This window comes from Anomaloglossus baeobatrachus, chromosome 6 (assembly GCF_048569485.1).
Source record: "Anomaloglossus baeobatrachus isolate aAnoBae1 chromosome 6, aAnoBae1.hap1, whole genome shotgun sequence".
Classification (NCBI taxonomy): domain Eukaryota; kingdom Metazoa; phylum Chordata; class Amphibia; order Anura; family Aromobatidae; genus Anomaloglossus; species Anomaloglossus baeobatrachus.
Genome location: NC_134358.1, coordinates 290,212,495 through 290,233,551, shown reverse-complemented (window position 1 = coordinate 290,233,551; position 21,057 = coordinate 290,212,495). Strand labels below are relative to the sequence as shown.

At 49.2% G+C, this 21,057-nt stretch overlaps 1 protein-coding gene across 4 annotated transcripts in view; it reads left to right on the top strand.

The window, feature by feature from the left end:
- Positions 1–13,392: 13,392 nt before the first annotated feature.
- MARCHF11 (membrane associated ring-CH-type finger 11) overlaps positions 13,393–21,057 on the top strand; it is a 90,326-nt gene continuing 82,661 nt past the window's right edge. Inside the window, exons 1-2 of one of the 4 annotated variants that reach the window (XM_075316501.1) lie at positions 13,393–13,440; positions 13,688–13,988. In XM_075316501.1, coding sequence (XP_075172616.1) covers positions 13,806–13,988 — 183 coding nt within the window. In that variant the 5' untranslated portion in view covers positions 13,393–13,440; positions 13,688–13,805. The other 3 variants (XM_075316502.1, XM_075316503.1, XM_075316504.1) reach the window with 3 other exon arrangements.

The following is a 21,057-nucleotide window of genomic DNA, read 5'->3' as shown; positions in this document are numbered from 1 at the left end:
TCGCACAATCAAGAAGTATGTAGCTGATTCACAGCACACATGTGTGCTTGCTGATAAGAAAAAATTGAGGACTCTTTCCAACGGCAATTGCGTCAGGTTAAAAGAGCAGCTGCTAAAATGCCTTGTCGTAGCAGCAGACAAGTTTTTGAAGCTTCTGGTGCCTCCAACGTCCCCCAAACAACAAGATGCAGGGTCCTTCAGAGCTTTGCATCTGTGCGTAAGCCATCCTGTCGACCACCTCTAACCACTGCACACAAGCAGAAACGGCTCCAGGGGGCCAAACGATACATGAAGACCGACTTCCAAACTGTTTTGTTTACCGATGAGTGCCGTGCAACGCTCGATGGTCCAGATGGATGGAGTGGAGGATGGCTGGTTGATGGACACCCCATGAAAACATGGTTAAGGCGCCAACAAGGAGGAGGTGGAGTAATGTTTTGGGCTAGAATCATGGGGAGAGAGATTGTCGGCCTCTTTAGGATCCCTGAAGGGGTCAAGATGAACTCCATAATCTATGTGGAGTTTCTAAAACAGCACTTCCTGCCATGGTTCAGGAGGAAGAACCGTGCATTTCGCAGCAAGATTATTTTCATGCATGATAATGCACCGTCTCAAGCTACAAATAACACATCTGCATCTCTGGCTGCTATGGGCATAAAAGAGGACAAACTTATTGTATGGCCACCATCTTATCCTGACCTCAACCCCATTGAGAACCTCTGGAGCATCATCAAAAGGAGTGTCTATGATGGCGGGAGGCAGGTCACATCTAAGCAACAGCTCTGGGAGGGTATTCTGTCCACATGCAAAACAATTGAAGCACAAACCATCCAAAAACTGACAAATTCAATGGATGAGAGAGTTCAGAAGCTTCTTTCAAACAAGGGGTCCTATGTGCAAATGTAACATCACCTAGAATTAAGTTTTGACTTGAAAACTGTTTGATTTCATTTTGTGATAAGCTGATAATGCTTTTAAATTCCCAAATGACCATTTTGTTTTTCAAAATAAAAATAAAAAGGTTGAAAACTCTGCTGGGCATAATAATTTGGAACATGCATTTTAAGTGCACTTTGAGTGTTTTTAAAAATATACTGTTTTCATAGGCAGTTTGATCAAAAACATTTCAATTCTACTCGAATAGTAGATGACTGGAAAATAACAATGACTATAATTGATAAAGTTAATTTAGGAAAATATGAAAAAAAATTTTTTGCATAATAATTTGGAACACAGTGTAGTGTACTGGAAAACAGCAAAAATATTCCAAGTGTGGAAAAACTGCAAAAAAAGTGTGATCGCACAATAATTTTTGGGATATTTTATTCACCATGTTCACTATATGGTAAAACTGATGTGTTGTTGTGATGCCTGAGGTCGGTGCGAGTTTGTAGACACCAAACATGAATAGGTTTACTTGTATCTCAGAGGTTAAAAAAAAATCATCATAACCAGTATAAATTAATCTATAGTAAAGAGGGTCCACTATATCAACCAGAAAAAAACTCTAAAACATAACATTTATTGTATTCCTTAAAATATTTATCTCAGTCTAAAACACTAGAATCATATCCATTTGTTAAAGTCACTAAACAACTTTGTTTAGTGACTTTAACAACTGGATATGATTCTAGTGTTTTAGACTGAGATAAATATTTTAAGGAATACAATTAATGTTATGTTTTAGAGTTAAAATAAATTCACAAGCTTGTCCAATAAAAGTGGCGTACGTTTTGCGCCATTTTCCTAAACCCGAAGCGTTCTCATTTTTTGGAATAAATGGCTCAGTGATGGCTTATTTTTTTGCGTCTGGAGCTGACATTTTTGATGGTACCATTTTTGTGCAGATGCTACGTTTTAATCGCCTTTCATTGCATATTGCGCAAAACTTGCGGCGACCAAAAAACGTAATTTTCGCATTTGGAATTTTTTTGACGCTACGCCATTTACCAATCAGATTAATTAATTTTACATTTTGATAGATCGGGCAATTCTGAACGCGGCGATACCAAATATGTGTATATTTTTTATTTTTTTAACACTTTTATTTTCAATGGGGTGAAAGGGGGGTGATTTGAACTTTTAGGTTTTGTTTTTTTTCTATTTTACTAGTCCCCCTAGGGGGCTATATGGATCAGCAATCCGATCGCTCTGCCCTATCTGCTGATCACAGCTACACAGCTGTAATCAGCAGATATGCTCACTTTCTGCTTCACTCGGCTCCGGGCCGAGTGAAACCAAAAGTGACTCCTGTTAGCTACAGGTGTTATCACATGACACCCTGTGCTACCATGGCAAACCTCCGAAAGTCACGTGATCACGCACATGACTTCTGGTGGGGGCGGCAGTAAGTGAAAGTAATGGCCGCGCGCATATACATCTCACTGCCAGACTTTGGCAGCGAGATGTAAGGGGTTAAAAGTAGCAGGTGGAAGCAATTCCACTTGTAACTTGCAGGCGCACATGTCAGCTGTTAAAAGCAGCTGATTTGTGCGCGGATTGCTGCGACCTGCCCACCGCAGGGGGTGGGGATTAACCTCACACGATCCATAAAGAATATGTCCGTCATGGGTCGTGAAGGAGTTAAACCTGACAGGGCACAACTGTTAAGTGAAAACCATTTCCGGTGACTACCTCTTGAAATTCATCAAGAGAATGGCAAGAGTGTGCAAAGCAGTAATCAAAGCAAAAGGGGGCTACTTTGAAGAACCTAAAATATAAGACATATGTTCAGTTGTTTCACACTTTTTTGTTAAGTATTTCATTCCACTTTTCAGTCATGAAAATAAAGAAAACGCTTTGAATGAGAAGGTGTGTCCAAACTTTTGGTCTGTTCTGTATATCTAATATATAAAGCTGAGTGTATGTGTGTATGTGTATGTATGTGTGTATGTCCGCTAAAGGAATCTGCACCGTCGCATTTACAATCACGAAATTTTGCACAGACGCCTCATGTGACCCAGGGAACGTCATAGACCATGTTTGTGCGGGTAAATGTAACCCCGCACTTTACAGTTAGTCTCCAAAAATTCTGCCTCCAATTAACTGAATAGGTGGGAGCTATAGGTTATTAATAGCAACTGTCAGTGGTTGCTATACTGTAGGAGGGGACAATTTATATTTTATTTATTTTCGAACTGTAAAATAAAAGGAAATCTTTTAATCTACAGCATCTGTGGTTTTTAGCGCTGCATTAAACCCGTTCCTCCTTTTGCCTGTATATACTAGTGGTTGCTATAGGAACGAAATAAACTGTTAGTATAGGAAGCTTATATGTAAGGTAATATGATGTCGGTGGAGAGACGGATAGCGAGAGACAGAAAAAGACAGACAGAGAGACAGACAGAGACAGACGTGGAAAGAGACAGACAGAGACAGCCCGGCAAAGAGACAGACGGGCAAAGAGACAAACCTGGAAAGAGACAGCCAGGCAAAGAGACAGCCGGGCAAAGAGACAGACGGATAAAGAGACAAACATGGAAAGAGACAGATGGGCAAAGAGACAGACGGGCAAGGAGACAGACGGGAAAAGAGACAGATAGGCAAAGAGACAAAGCTGAAAAGAGACAGACGGGCAAAGAGACAGACCTGGAAAGAGACAGACCTGGAAAGAGACAGGCCTGGAAAGAGACAGCCCTGGAAAGAGAGAGCCCTGGAAAGAGACAGACGGGCAAAGAGACAAACGGGCAAAGAGACAGACGGGCAAAGAGACAAACCTGGAAAGAGACAGACGGGCAAAGAGACAGACAGGCAAAGAGACAGACGGGCAAAGAGACAAACCTGGAAAGAGACAGACCTGGAAACAGACAGACCTGGAAAGAGACAGACAGGCAAAGAGACAGACAGGCAAAGAAACAGACCGGGCAAAGAGACAGACCGGGCAAATAGAGAGACCGGGCAAAGAGACAGACCAGGCAAAGAGACAGACCTGGAAAGAGACAGACCTGGAAAGAGACAGCCGGGCAAAGAGACAGCCGGGCAAAGAGACAGACGGCCAAAGAGACAGACGGCCAAAGAGACAAAAATGGAAAGTACAGACGGGCAAAGAGACAGACGGGCAAAGAGAAAGATGGGCAAAGAGACAGACGGGCAAAGAGACAAAGCTGAAAAGAGACAGACCTGGTAAGAGACAGCCCTGGAAAGAGATAGCCCTGGAAAGAGACAGACGGGCAAAACGACAGACGGGCAAAGAGACAGACCTAGAAAGAGATAGACCTGGAAAGAGACAGACGGGGAAAGAGACAGATGGGGAAAGAGACAGACCAGGCAAAGAGACAGACCAGGCAAAGAGACAGATGGGCAAAGAGACAGATGGGCAAAGAGACAGACCTGGAAAGAGACAAACCTGGAAAGAGACAGCCCTGGAAAGAGACAGACAGGCAAAGAAACAGACAGGCAAAGAAACAGATGGGCAAAGAGACAGACGGGCAAAGAGATAGACGGTCAAAGAGACAGACCGGGCAAAGAGACAGACCGGGCAAAGAGACAGACCTGGAAAGAGACAGACGGGCAAAGAGACTGACAGGCAAAGAGACAGACAGGGAAAGAGACAGACCTGGAAAGAGAGAGACGGGCAAAGAAACAGACAGGCAAAGAGACAGACCTGGAAAGAGACAGCCCTGAAAAGAGACAGCCGGGCAAAGAGACAGACGGGCAAAGAGACAGACGGGCAAAGAGACAGACGGGCAAAGAGACAGACGGGCAAAGAGACAGACGGGCAAAGAGACAGACCGGGCAAAGAGACAGACCTGGAAAGAGACAGACGGGCAAAGAGACTGACAGGCAAAGAGACAGACAGGGAAAGAGACAGACCTGGAAAGAGAGAGACGGGCAAAGAAACAGACAGGCAAAGAGACAGACATGGAAAGAGACAAACCTGGAAAGAGACAGCCCTGAAAAGAGACAGACGGGCAAAGAGACAGACGGGCAAAGAGACAGACGGGCAAAGAGACAGACGGGCAAAGAGACAGACGGGCAAAGAGACAGCCCTGCAAAGAGACAGACCGGGCAAAGAGACAGACCGGGCAAATAGACAGACCTGGAAAGAGACAGACCTGGAAAGAGACAGACGGGCAAAGAGACAGATGGGCAAAGAGACAGATGGGCAAAGAGACAAACCTGGAAATAGACAGCCCTGGAAAGAGACAGACAGGCAAAGAAACAGACAGGCAAAGAAACAGACAGGCAAAGAAACAGATGGGCAAAGAGACAGACGGGCAAAGAGATAGACGGGCAAAGAGACAGACCGGGCAAAGAGACAGACCGGGCAAAGAGACAGACCTGGAAAGAGACAGACGGGCAAAGAGACTGACAAGCAAAGAGACAGACAGGGAAAGAGACAGACCTGGAAAGAGAGAGACGGGCAAAGAAACAGACAGGCAAAGAGACAGACCTGGAAAGAGACAAACCTGGAAAGAGACAGCCCTGAAAAGAGACAGACGTGCAAAGAGACAGACGGGCAAAGAGACAGCCCTGCAAAGAGACAGACCGGGCAAAGAGACAGACCTGGAAAGAGACAGACCTGGAAAGAGACAGACGGGCAAAGAGACAGATTGGCAAAGAGACAAACCTGGAAATAGACAGCCCTGGAAAGAGACAGACAGGCAAAGAAACAGACAGGCAAAGAAACAGACGGGCAAAGAGACAGACGGGCAAAGAGACAGACGGGCAAAGAGATAGACGGGCAAAGAGACAGACCGGGCAAAGAGACAGACCGGGCAAAGAGACAGACCTGGAAAGAGACAGACGGGCAAAGAGACAGACAGGCAAAGAAACAGACGGGCAAAGAGACAGACGGGCAAAGAGACAGACGGGCAAAGAGACAGACCGGGCAAAGAGACAGACCGGGCAAAGAGACAGACCTGGAAAGAGACAGACGGGCAAAGAGACAGACAGGCAAAGAGACAGACAGGGAAAGAGACAGACCTGGAAAGAGAGAGACGGGCAAAGAAACAGACAGGCAAAGAGACAGACCTGGAAAGAGACAAACCTGGAAAGAGACAGCCCTGAAAAGAGACAGCCGGGCAAAGAGACAGACGGGCAAAGAGACAGACGGGCAAAGAGACAGACGGGCAAAGAGACAGACCGGGCAAAGAGACAGACCTGGAAAGAGACAGACGGGCAAAGAGACTGACAGGCAAAGAGACAGACAGGGAAAGAGACAGACAGGGAAAGAGACAGACCTGGAAAGAGAGAGATGGGCAAAGAAACAGACAGGCAAAGAGACAGACCTGGAAAGAGACAAACCTGGAAAGAGACAGACGGGCAAAGAGACAGACGGGCAAAGAGACAGACGGGCAAAGAGACAGACGGGCAAAGAGACAGACCTGGAAAGAGACAGACGGGCAAAGAGACTGACAGGCAAAGAGACAGACAGGGAAAGAGACAGACCTGGAAAGAGAGAGACGGGCAAAGAAACAGACAGGCAAAGAGACAGACCTGGAAAGAGACAAACCTGGAAATAGACAGCCCTGAAAAGAGACAGACGGGCAAAGAGACAGACGGGCAAAGAGACAGACGGGCAAAGAGACAGCCCTGCAAAGAGACAGACCGGGCAAAGAGACAGACCGGGCAAATAGACAGACCTGGAAAGAGACAGACCTGGAAAGAGACAGACGGGCAAAGAGACAGATGGGCAAAGAGACAGATGGGCAAAGAGACAAACCTGGAAATAGACAGCCCTGGAAAGAGACAGACAGGCAAAGAAACAGACAGGCAAAGAAACAGACAGGCAAAGAAACAGACAGGCAAAGAAACAGATGGGCAAAGAGACAGACGGGCAAAGAGATAGACCGGGCAAAGAGACAGACGGGCAAAGAGACTGACAGGCAAAGAGACAGACAGGGAAAGAGACAGACCTGGAAAGAGAGAGACGGGCAAAGAAACAGACAGGCAAAGAGACAGACCTGGAAAGAGACAAACCTGGAAAGAGACAGCCCTGAAAAGAGACAGACGGGCAAAGAGACAGACGGGCAAAGAGACAGCCCTGCAAAGGGACAGACCGGGCAAAGAGACAGACCTGGAAAGAGACAGACCTGGAAAGAGACAGACGGGCAAAGAGACAGATGGGCAAAGAGACAAACCTGGAAATAGACAGCCCTGGAAAGAGACAGACAGGCAAAGAAACAGACAGGCAAAGAAACAGATGGGCAAAGAGACAGACGGGCAAAGAGACAGACGGGCAAAGAGATAGACGGGCAAAGAGACAGACCGGGCAAAGAGACAGACCGGGCAAAGAGACAGACCTGGAAAGAGACAGACGGGCAAAGAGACAGACAGGCAAAGAGACAGACAGGGAAAGAGACAGACCTGGAAAGAGAGAGACGGGCAAAGAAACAGACAGGCAAAAAGACAAACCTGGAAAGAGACAAACCTGGAAAGAGACAGCCCTGAAAAGAGACAGCCGGGCAAAGAGACAGCCGGGCAAAGAGACAGACGGGCAAAGAGACAGACGGGCAAAGAGACAGACCGGGCAAAGAGACAGACCTGGAAAGAGACAGACGGGCAAAGAGACTGACAGGCAAAGAGACAGACAGGGAAAGAGACAGACAGGGAAAGAGACAGACCTGGAAAGAGAGAGACGGGCAAAGAAACAGACAGGCAAAGAGACAGACCTGGAAAGAGACAAACCTGGAAAGAGACAGACGGGCAAAGAGACAGACGGGCAAAGAGACAGACGGGCAAAGAGACAGACGGGCAAAGAGACAGACCTGGAAAGAGACAGACGGGCAAAGAGACTGACAGGCAAAGAGACAGACAGGGAAAGAGACAGACCTGGAAAGAGAGAGACGGGCAAAGAAACAGACAGGCAAAGAGACAGACCTGGAAAGAGACAAACCTGGAAAGAGACAGCCCTGAAAAGAGACAGACGGGCAAAGAGACAGACGGGCAAAGAGACAGACGGGCAAAGAGACAGACGGGCAAAGAGACAGACGGGCAAAGAGACAGCCCTGCAAAGAGACAGACCGGGCAAAGAGACAGACCGGGCAAATAGACAGACCTGGAAAGAGACAGACCTGGAAAGAGACAGACGGGCAAAGAGACAGATGGGCAAAGAGACAGATGGGCAAAGAGACAAACCTGGAAATAGACAGCCCTGGAAAGAGACAGACAGGCAAAGAAACAGACAGGCAAAGAAACAGACAGGCAAAGAAACAGATGGGCAAAGAGACAGACGGGCAAAGAGATAGACGGGCAAAGAGACAGACCGGGCAAAGAGACAGACCGGGCAAAGAGACAGACCTGGAAAGAGACAGACGGGCAAAGAGACTGACAGGCAAAGAGACAGACAGGGAAAGAGACAGACCTGGAAAGAGAGAGACGGGCAAAGAAACAGACAGGCAAAGAGACAGACCTGGAAAGAGACAAACCTGGAAAGAGACAGCCCTGAAAAGAGACAGACGGGCAAAGAGACAGACGGGCAAAGAGACAGACGGGCAAAGAGACAGCCCTGCAAAGAGACAGACCGGGCAAAGAGACAGACCGGGCAAATAGACAGACCTGGAAAGAGACAGACCTGGAAAGAGACAGACGGGCAAAGAGACAGATGGGCAAAGAGACAAACCTGGAAATAGACAGCCCTGGAAAGAGACAGACAGGCAAAGAAACAGATGGGCAAAGAGACAGACGGGCAAAGAGATAGACGGGCAAAGAGATAGACGGGCTAAGAGACAGACCGGGCAAAGAGACAGACCGGGCAAAGAGACAGACCGGGCAAAGAGACAGACCTGGAAAGAGACAGACGGGCAAAGAGACTGACAGGCAAAGAGACAGACAGGGAAAGAGACAGACCTGGAAAGAGAGAGATGGGCAAAGAAACAGACAGGCAAAGAGACAGACCTGGAAAGAGACAAACCTGGAAAGAGACAGCCCTGAAAAGAGACAGCTGGGCAAAGAGACAGACGGGCAAAGAGACAGACGGGCAAAGAGACAGACGGGCAAAGAGACAGACCGGGCAAAGAGACAGACCTGGAAAGAGACAGACGGGCAAAGAGACTGACAGGCAAAGAGACAGACAGGGAAAGAGACAGACAGGGAAAGAGACAGACCTGGAAAGAGAGAGACGGGCAAAGAAACAGACAGGCAAAGAGACAGACCTGGAAAGAGACAAACCTGGAAAGAGACAGCCCTGAAAAGAGACAGACGGGCAAAGAGACAGACGGGCAAAGAGACAGACGGGCAAAGAGACAGACGGGCAAAGAGACAGCCCTGCAAAGAGACAGACCGGGCAAAGAGACAGACCGGGCAAATAGACAGACCTGGAAAGAGACAGACCTGGAAAGAGACAGACGGGCAAAGAGACAGATGGGCAAAGAGACAAACCTGGAAATAGACAGCCCTGGAAAGAGACAGACGGGCAAAGAGACAGACGGGCAAAGAGACAGACGGGCAAAGAAACAGACGAGCAAAGAGACAGCCCTGCAAAGAGACATACCGGGCAAAGAGACAGACCGGGCAAAGAGACAGACTGGGCAAATAGACAGACCTGGAAAGAGACAGACCTGGAAAGAGACAGACGGGCAAAGAGACATACCTGGAAAGAGACAAACCTGGAAAGAGATAGCCCTGAAAAGAGACAGATGGGCAAAGAGACAGACGGGCAAAGAGACAGACGGGCAAAGAGACAGACGGGCAAAGAGACAGACGGGCAAAGAGACAGACGGGCAAAGAGACAGCCCTGCAAAGAGACAGACTGGGCAAAGAGACAGACTGGGCAAAGAGACAGACGGGCAAAGAGACAGCCCTGCAAAGAGACAGACTGGGCAAAGAGACAGACTGGGCAAAGAGACAGACTGGGCAAAGAGACAGACTGGGCAAAGAGACAGACGGGCAAAGAGACAGCCCTGCAAAGAGACAGACTGGGCAAAGAGACAGACTGGGCAAAGAGACAGACTGGGCAAAGAGACAGACCGGGCGAATAGACAGACCTGGAAAGAGACAGACCTGGAAAGAGACAGACGGGCAAAGAGACAGACCTGGAAAGAGACAGACGGGCAAAGAAACAGACAGGCAAAGAGACAAACCTGGAAAGAGACAGACCTGGAAAGAGACAAACCTGGAAAGAGACAGCCCTGAAAAGAGACAGACGGGCAAAGAGACAGATGGGCAAAGAGACAGACGGGCAAAGAGACAGACGGGCAAAGAGACAGACGGGCAAAGAGACAGACTGGGCAAAGAGACAGACTGGGCAAAGAGACAGACTGGGCAAAGAGACAGACCTAGAAAGAGACAGACCTAGAAAGAGACAGACGGGCAAAGAGACAGACCTGGAAAGAGACAGACCTGGAAAGAGACAGACGGGCAAAGAGACAGTCGTGCAAAGAGAGAGACAGACAGACACACACATAGAGACAGACACAGACACAGAGATAGAGACAGACACAGAGATAGAGACAGACAGACACAGAGATGGCAACAGATAGACTGATAGAAATACAGACAAAGAGATAGAAACAGACAGATAGAGACATAGACACAGACAGACAACGAAAGAGACGGACAGAGAGACAGACAGCAACACACAGACAGAGACTGGGAGAGAGACAGAGAGACAGTTACTATCCCGGGCAACGCCCGGGTACTTAAGCTAATCTAATATATAAAGCTGAGTGTATGTATGTGTGTATGTATGTCCGCTAAAGGAACTGCACTGTTGCATTTACAATCACAATATTTTGCACAGACACTTCATGTGACTCAGGGAACGTTCTAGACTATATTTTGATGGGAAAATTTAACCCTGCGCTTTACAGTTACTCTCCAAAAAACCTGCCATTAAACTGAAAGGAGGTGTGAGCTACAGGCTATTAATAGTAACTGTCAGTGGTTGTTATAGGAACAAAATAAACTGTTAGTATAAGAAGCTCATGTGTGAGGTAATAAGATGTGTCACTGGGGAGATGGATAGAGAAAGACAGAAAGAGACAGAGACAGATAGGCAGAGAGAGACAGAGAGAGGGAGACAGGGAAAGAGGACAGATAGGGAAAGAGACAGATAGAGAGAGAGACAGACAGTCAAAGAGACAGACAGAGGCAGACAGATACAGACAGACAGGGAAAGAGACAGGCAGACAGGACAAGAAGCAGAGAGACAGACAGAGACAGACAGGGAAAGAGACAGAGACCAGGAAAGAGACCAGGAAAGAGACCAGGAAAGAGACCGGGAAAGAGACCGGGAAAGAGACCGGGAAAGAGACCGGGAAAGAGACCGGGAAAGAGACCGGGAAAGAGACAGGGAAAGAGACAGGGAAAGAGACAAGGAAAGAGACAGGGCAAGAGACAGGGAAAGAGACAAGGAAAGGGACAAGGAAAGAGACAGGGAAAGAGACAAAAACAGGGAAAGAGACAGAGATAGACGGGGAAAAAGACAGAGACAGATGGGAAAAGAGACAGAGACAGATGGGGAAAAAGACAGATAGGGAAAGACACAGACAGGGAAAGCGACAGAGACAAGGAAAGAGACAGGGAAAGAGACAGGGAAAGAGACCAAGACCAGGAAAAAGATAAGGAAAGAGACCGACAAGGAAAGAGACAGGGAGAGAGACCGAGACAGGGAAAGAGACAGAGACAGACGGTAAAAGAGACAGACGGGGAAAGAGACAGACAGACAGACAGACACAGAGATAAAGAGAGACAGACAGACACATAGATAGAGAGAGCCAGACAGAGAGACTAATACAGAGACAGACAGAGACAGACGGAAAGAGACAGACAGAGACAAAGATGGGAGACAGACAGAGAGACAGTTACTATCCCGGGCAACGCCCAGGTACTATAGCTAGTACATATATATATATATATATATATATATATATATATATATATATATATAGTGGATGTTCAGCTCGCTTGGCTGGGGGTCAAGGTAATCACAGGAGCGGTTTTTCTTTAAACTCCAGTCGGTTTATTTAGGCTTCATAAATCAGTCATGGGTTTCAGTGCTTACGTGGCATACATGACGCTAGTGATTGACTGCGGTGGTCTTGTCAATAAGCTGAAGATTCCCTCTCAAGATAAGTTGTTCTCTTTCCTTTTTCCCCTTTTTGCTGTTTATTTTTGTGTTTGTTTTTCCCTCCGTGGATTGGTGAGTGGTGGGATTTAGTCCTAGGGTCTGGCTAGCAGACAGGAGCACATTGGTGGGCCACACCTCCTAACCATTATAGGTACCTGTGGTTTGAGGGCAAGCGCAGGGCCCTCCAGTGTCAACGCAGGAGCCCCTGGTTACCCCCCCTCTTTGTGTTTCAGCCTCCCTTGCTGGGTGTCTCTCCCCACACCCAGTGTGACACAAATCCTCTTTTTAGAGACCACATGCTGCACCTTAGGCTAAGTTCACATTTCCGTTGTTTTGCATCAGCCACATGCGTTGCTTGACGCATGTGACTGATGAGCTGTACAACGGATGACAAAGAACAGAATTTTCTTTGTCGGACTCCGTTGTTTGCGGGGGGCGGAGCGCGAGGGGGAGTTCGGGGTGGGTGGAGCCGAGCGAGGCCGTGGCACTGAGGACGTCAGTGCCGCGGGGACTGCAGGGCTGGGGACAGGTGAGTGTGTGAGTGTGTGTGTGTGTGTGTGTGTGTGTGTACACGCTGAGTGCGGGAGGGGGCGGAGCCGAGCGGGGAAGTGTCGGGCTCCGTGCACAGCCAGGGTAAATATCGGGTAAAAGCAAAGCACTTTTTGCTTGGTTACCCGATATTTATCTTGGTTACCAGCATACACCGCTTAGCGGCTCCCTGCACCCGTAACCAGTGTAAATATCGGGTAACTAACCAAAGCGCATTGCTTGGTTACCCGATGTGTATCCTGGTTACGGGTACAGGGAGCCAGAGAGAGCATGCGCAGCAAAATCCTATGGATCGCGCTGCTCAAAAAACGTTACAGGCTGCGTTGCTCCCACCCGGCGGTTAGTTAAAAAACGTCTGACCGCGACGCAGCGAATGCAGCGCAGCATGATCAGTCGCAATCCGTCACTCATAGAAGTCTATGGGGGAAAACAGGATTCCTGCAAAATATTTTGCAGGATACCGTAATTCCTCAAGGCGACGAATTGTGACTGATGCAAAACAACGGAAATGTGAACTTAGCCTTATTGACAAGACCACTGCAGTCGATCACTAGCGTCATGTATGCCACGTAAGCACTGAAACCCATGACTGGTTCCAGTAGTCAAGTGATTGATATATATCACATAACCATGGCAACATGTATGCAACAGATACTGGTGCTACGGAGAAATTGAATATATATATTTCTTCTCTGTAACCCAGTCCCCTATATAGTGTCTGTGGAGAGCTATTTGCCCATTTCATGGACGTACTATCAATTATAGTGATGTTGTACAGTGGCAGAGTACATCTCTCTATACACCTGCTGGTGAGTCATGTGACTAGACAGTTGGTGTGTGGCAGTTGGTATCAGACACGCCCCCGCGGAGGACACCTTCAGGTATGTACCGGCTATCATGCTGTGACCCCAGGATATATGTGACCTGGATTGTAGGTAATACATGTTGGGGATTGTACTCCTGGACCAGGAGTGACGCCAGTGGCCGGGCACTTCTGTTGGCACAGGAGGCGGGTGCAGAGCCGGGCACCTCCGGTATTCATATATATCCACGTATATCCACGTAGAGAGCGGGTGTGAGCACAGCACAGCGCCAGTGTCAGTCTCCTCCTCCTCATGTCTCCAGCAGATGAGGTGCAGCCTCTGCCAGTGATGGAGCCGGACACACAGTGACCCGCACCGCTCCCTGGTGCCCGCACACGTCTGCCTGCACACACCCGCACCGGGCACCAGCCTCTGCCGCCGGGATGCCAGAGGAGCGGGGGGCTGAGCAGCCTGAGGACGAGCCGGGGGATGGTAAACAAGAGCCAGGGGAGGAAGATGCCGGAACGGCTGCTGCCCCGGACACCAGGACCGACTCGGACAGTGTGGAGAGCAGTGACACCCCGAGCCCGCCGACCTGCAAGATCTGCTTCCAGGGGCCTGAGCAGGTAATGGGCCGAGAGACCGAACCGTGCGTGTAGTGACTGGCAGAGCTGCTCCATCCCACTGAGGGACCGGAGCCCTGCTGCCGTATACAGCCACACTATGGTGGGCAGTGTCCTAGCCTGGCCAGCCCAAAATACAGCAGTGACCTAGCACCAGCCCTCTATACAGCTGCCACCCTGCACCTGTGCCCCACCAGCTCAATATACAGGTACCACCCTGCACCTGTGCCCCACCAGCTCAATATATAGGTACCACCCTGCACCTGTGCCCCACCAGCCCAATATATAGGTACCACCCTGCACCTGTGCCCCACCAGCCCAATATACAGGTACCACCCTGCACCTGTGACCCACCAGCCCAATATACAGGTACCACCCTGCACCTGTGCCCCACCAGCCCAATATATAGGTACCACCCTGCACCTGTGCCCCACCAACCTAATATACAGGTACCACACTGCACCTGTGTCCCACCAGCCCAATATACAGGTACCACCCTGCACCTGTGCCCCACCAACCTAATATACAGGTACCACCCTGCACCTGTGCCCCACCAACCTAATATACAGGTACCACACTGCACCTGTGTCCCACCAGCCCAATATACAGGTACCAACCCTGCACCTGTGCCCCACCAGCCCAATATACAGGTACCACCCTGGACCTGTGCCCCACCAGCCTAATATACAGGTGCCACCCTACACCTGTGCCCCACCAGCCAAATATATAGGTACCACTCTGCACCTGTGCCCCACCAGCCCAATATACAGGTACCACCCTGCACCTGTGCCCCACCAGCCCAATATATAGGTACCACCCTGCACCTGTGCCCCACCAGCCCAATATACAGGTACCACCCTGCACCTGTGACCCACCAGCCCAATATACAGGTACCACCCTGCACCTGTGCCCCACCAGCCCAATATATAGGTACCACCCTGCACCTGTGCCCCACCAACCTAATATACAGGTACCACACTGCACCTGTGTCCCACCAGCCCAATATACAGGTACCACCCTGCACCTGTGCCCCACCAACCTAATATACAGGTACCACCCTGCACCTGTGCCCCACCAACCTAATATACAGGTACCACACTGCACCTGTGTCCCACCAGCCCAATATACAGGTACCAACCCTGCACCTGTGCCCCATCAGCCCAATATATAGGTACCACCCTGCACCTGTGCCTCACCAGCCCAATATACAGGTGCCACCCTACACCTGTGCCCCATCAGCTCAATATACAGGTACCACCCTGCACCTGTGCCCCACCAACCTAATATACAGGTACCACCCTGCACCTGTGCCCCACCAGCCAAATATATAGGTACCACCCTGCACCTGTGCCCCACCAGCCTAATATACAGGTGCCACACTACACCTGTGCCCCACCAGCCCAATATATAGGTACCACCCTGCACCTGTGCCCCACCAGCCCAATATACAGGTACCACCCTGCACCTGTGCCCCACCAGCCCAATATACAGGTACCACCCTGCACCTGTGCCCCACCAGCCCAATATATAGGTACCACCCTGCACCTGTGCCCCACCAACCTAATATACAGGTACCACACTGCACCTGTGTCCCACCAGCCCAATATACAGGTACCACCCTGCACCTGTGCCCCACCAACCTAATATACAGGTACCACACTGCACCTGTGTCCCACCAGCCCAATATACAGGTACCACCCTGCACCTGTGCCCCACCAGCCCAATATACAGGTACCACCCTGCACCTGTGCCCCACCAGCCCAATATACAGGTACCACCCTGCACCTGTGCCCCACCAGCCCAATATATAGGTACCACCCTGCACCTGTGCCCCACCAACCTAATATACAGGTACCACACTGCACCTGTGTCCCACCAGCCCAATATACAGGTACCACCCTGCACCTGTGCCCCACCAACCTAATATACAGGTACCACCCTGCACCTGTGCCCCACCAACCTAATATACAGGTACCACACTGCACCTGTGTCCCACCAGCCCAATATATAGGTACCACCCTGCACCTGCCCCACCAGGCCAATATACAGGAGCCATCCTGCAACTGTGCCCCAGCAGCCCAATATACAGGTACCACCCTACACCTGTGCCCAACCAGCCCAATATACAGGTACCACCCTGCAACTGTGCCCCAGCAGCCCAATATACAGGTACCACCCTACACCTGTGCCCCACCAGCCCAATATACGGTACCACCCTGCACCTCTACTCAACCAGCCCAATATACAGGTACCACCCTACACCTGTGCCCCACTAGCCCAATATACAGGTACCACCCTGCATCTCTACTCAACCAGCCCAATATACAGGTACCACCCTTCACCTGTGCCCCACCAGCCCAATATACAGGTACCACCCTGCACCTCTACTCAACCAGCCCAATATACAGGTACCACCCTACACCTGTGCCCCACTAGCCCAATATACAGGTGCCACCCTGCATCTGTGCCCCACCAGCCCAAAATTTATCTACGCTGCACCTGTACCTGACCAGTCCAAAATTCAGGTACCCTGCACTTGTGCACAACCAGTTCAATTTACAGCACTACCCTGCACCTGTGCCTGACCAGCCTAAAATAAAAGTACTGGGCACCTGTGCCTAATCAGCCCAAAATATAAGTAGCCTGCACCTATGCCTGACCAGCCCAATATACAAGAACCCTGCTTCTGTGCCTGACCAGCCTAAAATACAGGAACCCATCCCTGGTGCCTGACCAGTCCAAAATTCAGGTATCCTGCACTTGTCCCCCACCAGCCCAGTATACAGCAGTACCCTGCATCTCTGCCTGATCAGCCCAAAATACAGGTATTCTGCACCTATACCTGATCAGCTCACTATACAAGTACCCTGCATCTGTGCCTGACCAGCCCAAAGTACAGCACAACCCTGCACTTGTGCTTCCCCAGCCCAAAATTCATGTACCCTGCACCTGTGCCTGAAACACAAGTACCCTGCATGTTTGAAGACCAGCCCAAAATATAAGTACCTTTCACTTGTGCCTGACCAACCCAAAATACAAGTACCATGCACCTGTGCCTAACCAGCCCAATATATAGCACTTCCCTGCACCTGTGCCCAACCAGCCCAATATACAAATATCCTGCTCCTGTGCCTGACCAGCCCAAACTACAAATACCTTTTATTGTGTCTGACCATCCCAAAATACAAGAACCATGCACCTGTGCCTGACCAGCCGATATACTGGTGCCCTACACCTGTGCCTGACCAGCCCAAACTGCAAGTACCCTGCACCTGTGCCCAACCAGCTCAATATGCAAGAAACCTGCACCTGTGCCTGACCAGCCTGATATACTGGTACCCTGCATCTGTGCTTGACCAGCCCAAAATACATGTACCCTGCACCTGACCAGCCCAATATACAACTACCCTGCACCTGTGCCTGACCAGCTCAAAATACAAGTACCCTGCTAGTGTTACAGACCAGCTCAATACACTGCAGTGCCCTGGACTTGTTCTTGCCCAGCTCGAATTACAAGTAACCTGCAGCTGTGCCTAACCAGCCCAAAATACAAGTACTCTGCACCTGCGCCTTATCATCAGAAATACAAGGTCACTGCACCTGTGCCTGACCAGCATAAAATACAGCATTATCCTGCCCGATCAGCCCAAAATACATGTGCCTTGCACCTCTTCCCAACCAGCTCAATACACAAGAACCCTGCACCTTTGCCCAACAAGCACAAAATACAGGTACCATGCACCTGTGCCTGAATAGCCCAAAATACAGGTATTCTGCAACTCTACCCGACCAGCCCACTATACAAGTACCCTACACCTGTGTCCGACTAGCCCAAACTTCATGTACCCTACAGCTGAGCCCGATCAGCCCAAAATTCATCTACTCTGCACTTGTGCTCGACCAGCCCAAAATACAGGTACCCTGCACCGATGCCTGACCAGCCCAAAATACAGCTATCCTAGACCTGTGCCCGACCAGCCCAACATACAAGTACCCGGCACCTGTGCCTGACCAGCCCAAAAATAGAGGTACCCTGCATCTATGCCTGACCGCCCAAAATTCAGGTATCCTGCACTTGTGCCCAAATAGCCCAATATACAGCACTACTTTGCATTAGTGCCTGACCAGCCCAAACTGTAAGTACCCTGCACCTGTGCCTGACGAGCAAAATATACAGGTACCCTGCACCTGTGCCTGACCAGCCCAACATACAGGTACCCAGAACTTGTGTCTGACCAGCCAAAATGCAGTTACTTTGCACCTGTGCCTGACCAGCCCAATATACATGTGTCCTGCACGTGTGCCCGACGAGTCAGTCCAAAATACAGGTAGCTTGCACCTGTGCTTGACCAGTCCAATATACAACAACCCTGAACCTGTGCCTTACCAGCCCAAACTGTAAGTACCCTGCACCTGTGTTCAATCAGCCCAACATACAAGTACCCTGCACCTGTGCTTGACCAGCCCAAAAATAGAGGTACCCTGCTTCTATGCCTGACCAGTCCAAAATTCAGGTATCCTGCACTTGTGCCCAAACAGCCCAATATACAGCACTACTTTGCATTTGTGCCTGACCAGCCCAAACTACAGGTACCGTCACCTGTGCTTCACCAACCCAATATACAAGTGTCTTTTAACTGTGCCTGACCAGCCCAAAATACAAGTATCCTGCACCTGTGCCTGACCAGCCCAAAATACGAGCACCCTGCACCTGTACCTGACTAGCCCAAAATACTGGTACACTGCATCGGTGCCTGACCAGCCCAAAAGTCAGGTACCCTGCACTTGTGTTTGACAAGCGCAATATATAGCGGTACCCTGCACCTGTGCCTGACCAGCCCAATATACAAATACCCTGCACCTGTGCCTGACCAGACCAATATACAAATACCCTGCACCTGTGCCTGACCAGCCCAATATACAAATACCCTGCACCTGTGCCTGACTATCCTAAAATGCAGGTACCCTGCACCTGTGCCTGACCACCCCAATATACAAGTGGCTTGCAGTACCCTGCACCTGTTCCTGACCAGGCTACTATATAAGTACCCTGCATCTGCTCCTAACCAGCCCAAAATATAGGCACTTGTGCTTGACCAGCGCAATCTATAGCATTACCTTGCACCTGTGCCCGACCACCACAGTATACAGGTGCCTTGCACCTATGCCTGACCAGCCCAAAATACTAGTATCCTGCACCTGTTCTTGACACTTACATGTGTGAACAGCGCCCTATGCACTAGTGTGCAATTTTATCATCTAGCATCACCCCCTCCATGATTGGTAGCGTGTGAGTGATTGCTCCACCTTGCACCTGTGAAGCCTCCATCATTGTTGAGGGGTTTGGCTGCATTCTGTCAGTGCATTAGATTCTTTGGCCTGGGCTGACTGGTTCTGTTGCCCTCTTGTTGCTGTAAGTATATTAAATTTATGGGGAAGCTCTAACTCCCTTTTTGCATTTTTTGTGCCTGATCAACCCAAAATGCAGCATGACTCTGCACCTGTGCCTGACCAACAGGAAATACAGGAACTCTGCACTTGTGCCTGACCCGCCCCAAAAAACAAGTACCCTGCATCTGTGTCTGACCATCCCACTGTACAAGTACCCTGCACCTGTGCCCAGTCAGCCCAAAATACAAGTACCCTGCACCTGTGCCCAGTCAGCCCAAAATACAAGTACCCTGCACCTGTGCCCAGTCAGCCCAAAATACAAGTACCCTGCACCTGTGCCGGACAAGCCCAAAATACAAGAACTTTGCACCTGTCTCTGACCAGCTCAAAATACAAGCACCCCAGGGATAGGACAAGGTATTTTGGTGCAATAGACAGATGAAGTCTATGGCACCCCCTCCATATGAACCCCCAGTTGATATAACAAGCTCTGATAATCACTTTCACTAGAATTGTTACCTGTTTCATAAAAAATACCAGCAAAAGTAAAAAAAGTGGTGCACTTTAGAGGTGACGCTCAACAGGGAGAGTGTTTTCTTAATTAGATATGGAATCATTCATTCCTTGCAGACCATTTGCACAATACTAGGGAAAGATAGTTATATTCATATCTAAATCCTATATTTCACCAGAAACTCCATCAGTACATAAATACATCACAAGAACCACTGTCAGTAAAGAAATACAACACCAGTACCATTATCAGTACATACATACATACATCACCAAACTTAGAATAGCAATCAGTTGTAATATCAAGTCAGCCCCATTTACATTTGTATCTCATGAACCTACAACTCCCAGTATGTCCTTAACAATAGTAAGGGGATGTTGTGAGTTGTTGTTGTTATCAGTCATTATCAGAGTACAAATCATACAGAACCCACAGTACTGATGAAAGTAGTCCGTATCCAAAAGTAAACATTTACATCCAAGTACCTTACATTTTCTCTGAGTAGATTCTTTCTTTTCATCTCCATCTTGTCCAGAAGCCATGATGACTTTTCACATAGCCCTTCTTCGCAGATTTAACCCTTCTCTGGTCTTCTGCAGCACACCTGATCCAGTTCCCTTTAAAACTAAAAGTGTTATTAAAATGCTCTTTGCATTAAAATATCTGTCCATATTACGACACTACACTATTCACACTGTCCGCCTTTATGAGGTATAAAAGTTCCACTGTCTGCCATTATCAGCTATAACCGCCACACTGTCTGCTCCTATGAACCACCTCTCCATTGTTTTTACTTACACTCTCTAGAGCTCAACACTGTCCCTGTGGCATGCTAACCTCTCTCCATACTGTGCCCTATTTCACGCTGCCCCTCTCCATTTCCATACTGTGCCCCTTTTTCACACTATGTCCTCATCCTGCCCACCACATTGTTCTCTCCAAACTGTACCCTTCTTCTCACTGTCCCACACAGTATGATGGTCACCACAGCCGTCAATACAGTATATACTTATCCACAACAGCCCCATATATACACTATGATGTCTGTCACAGCCCCCATACAGTATGATGTCCACCTGAACCCCAGCATTATATAGTATGATGCTCCAACAGCCCCTTATATACAGTATACTGTCCCTCACAGCACCCCACACAGTAGGATATCCA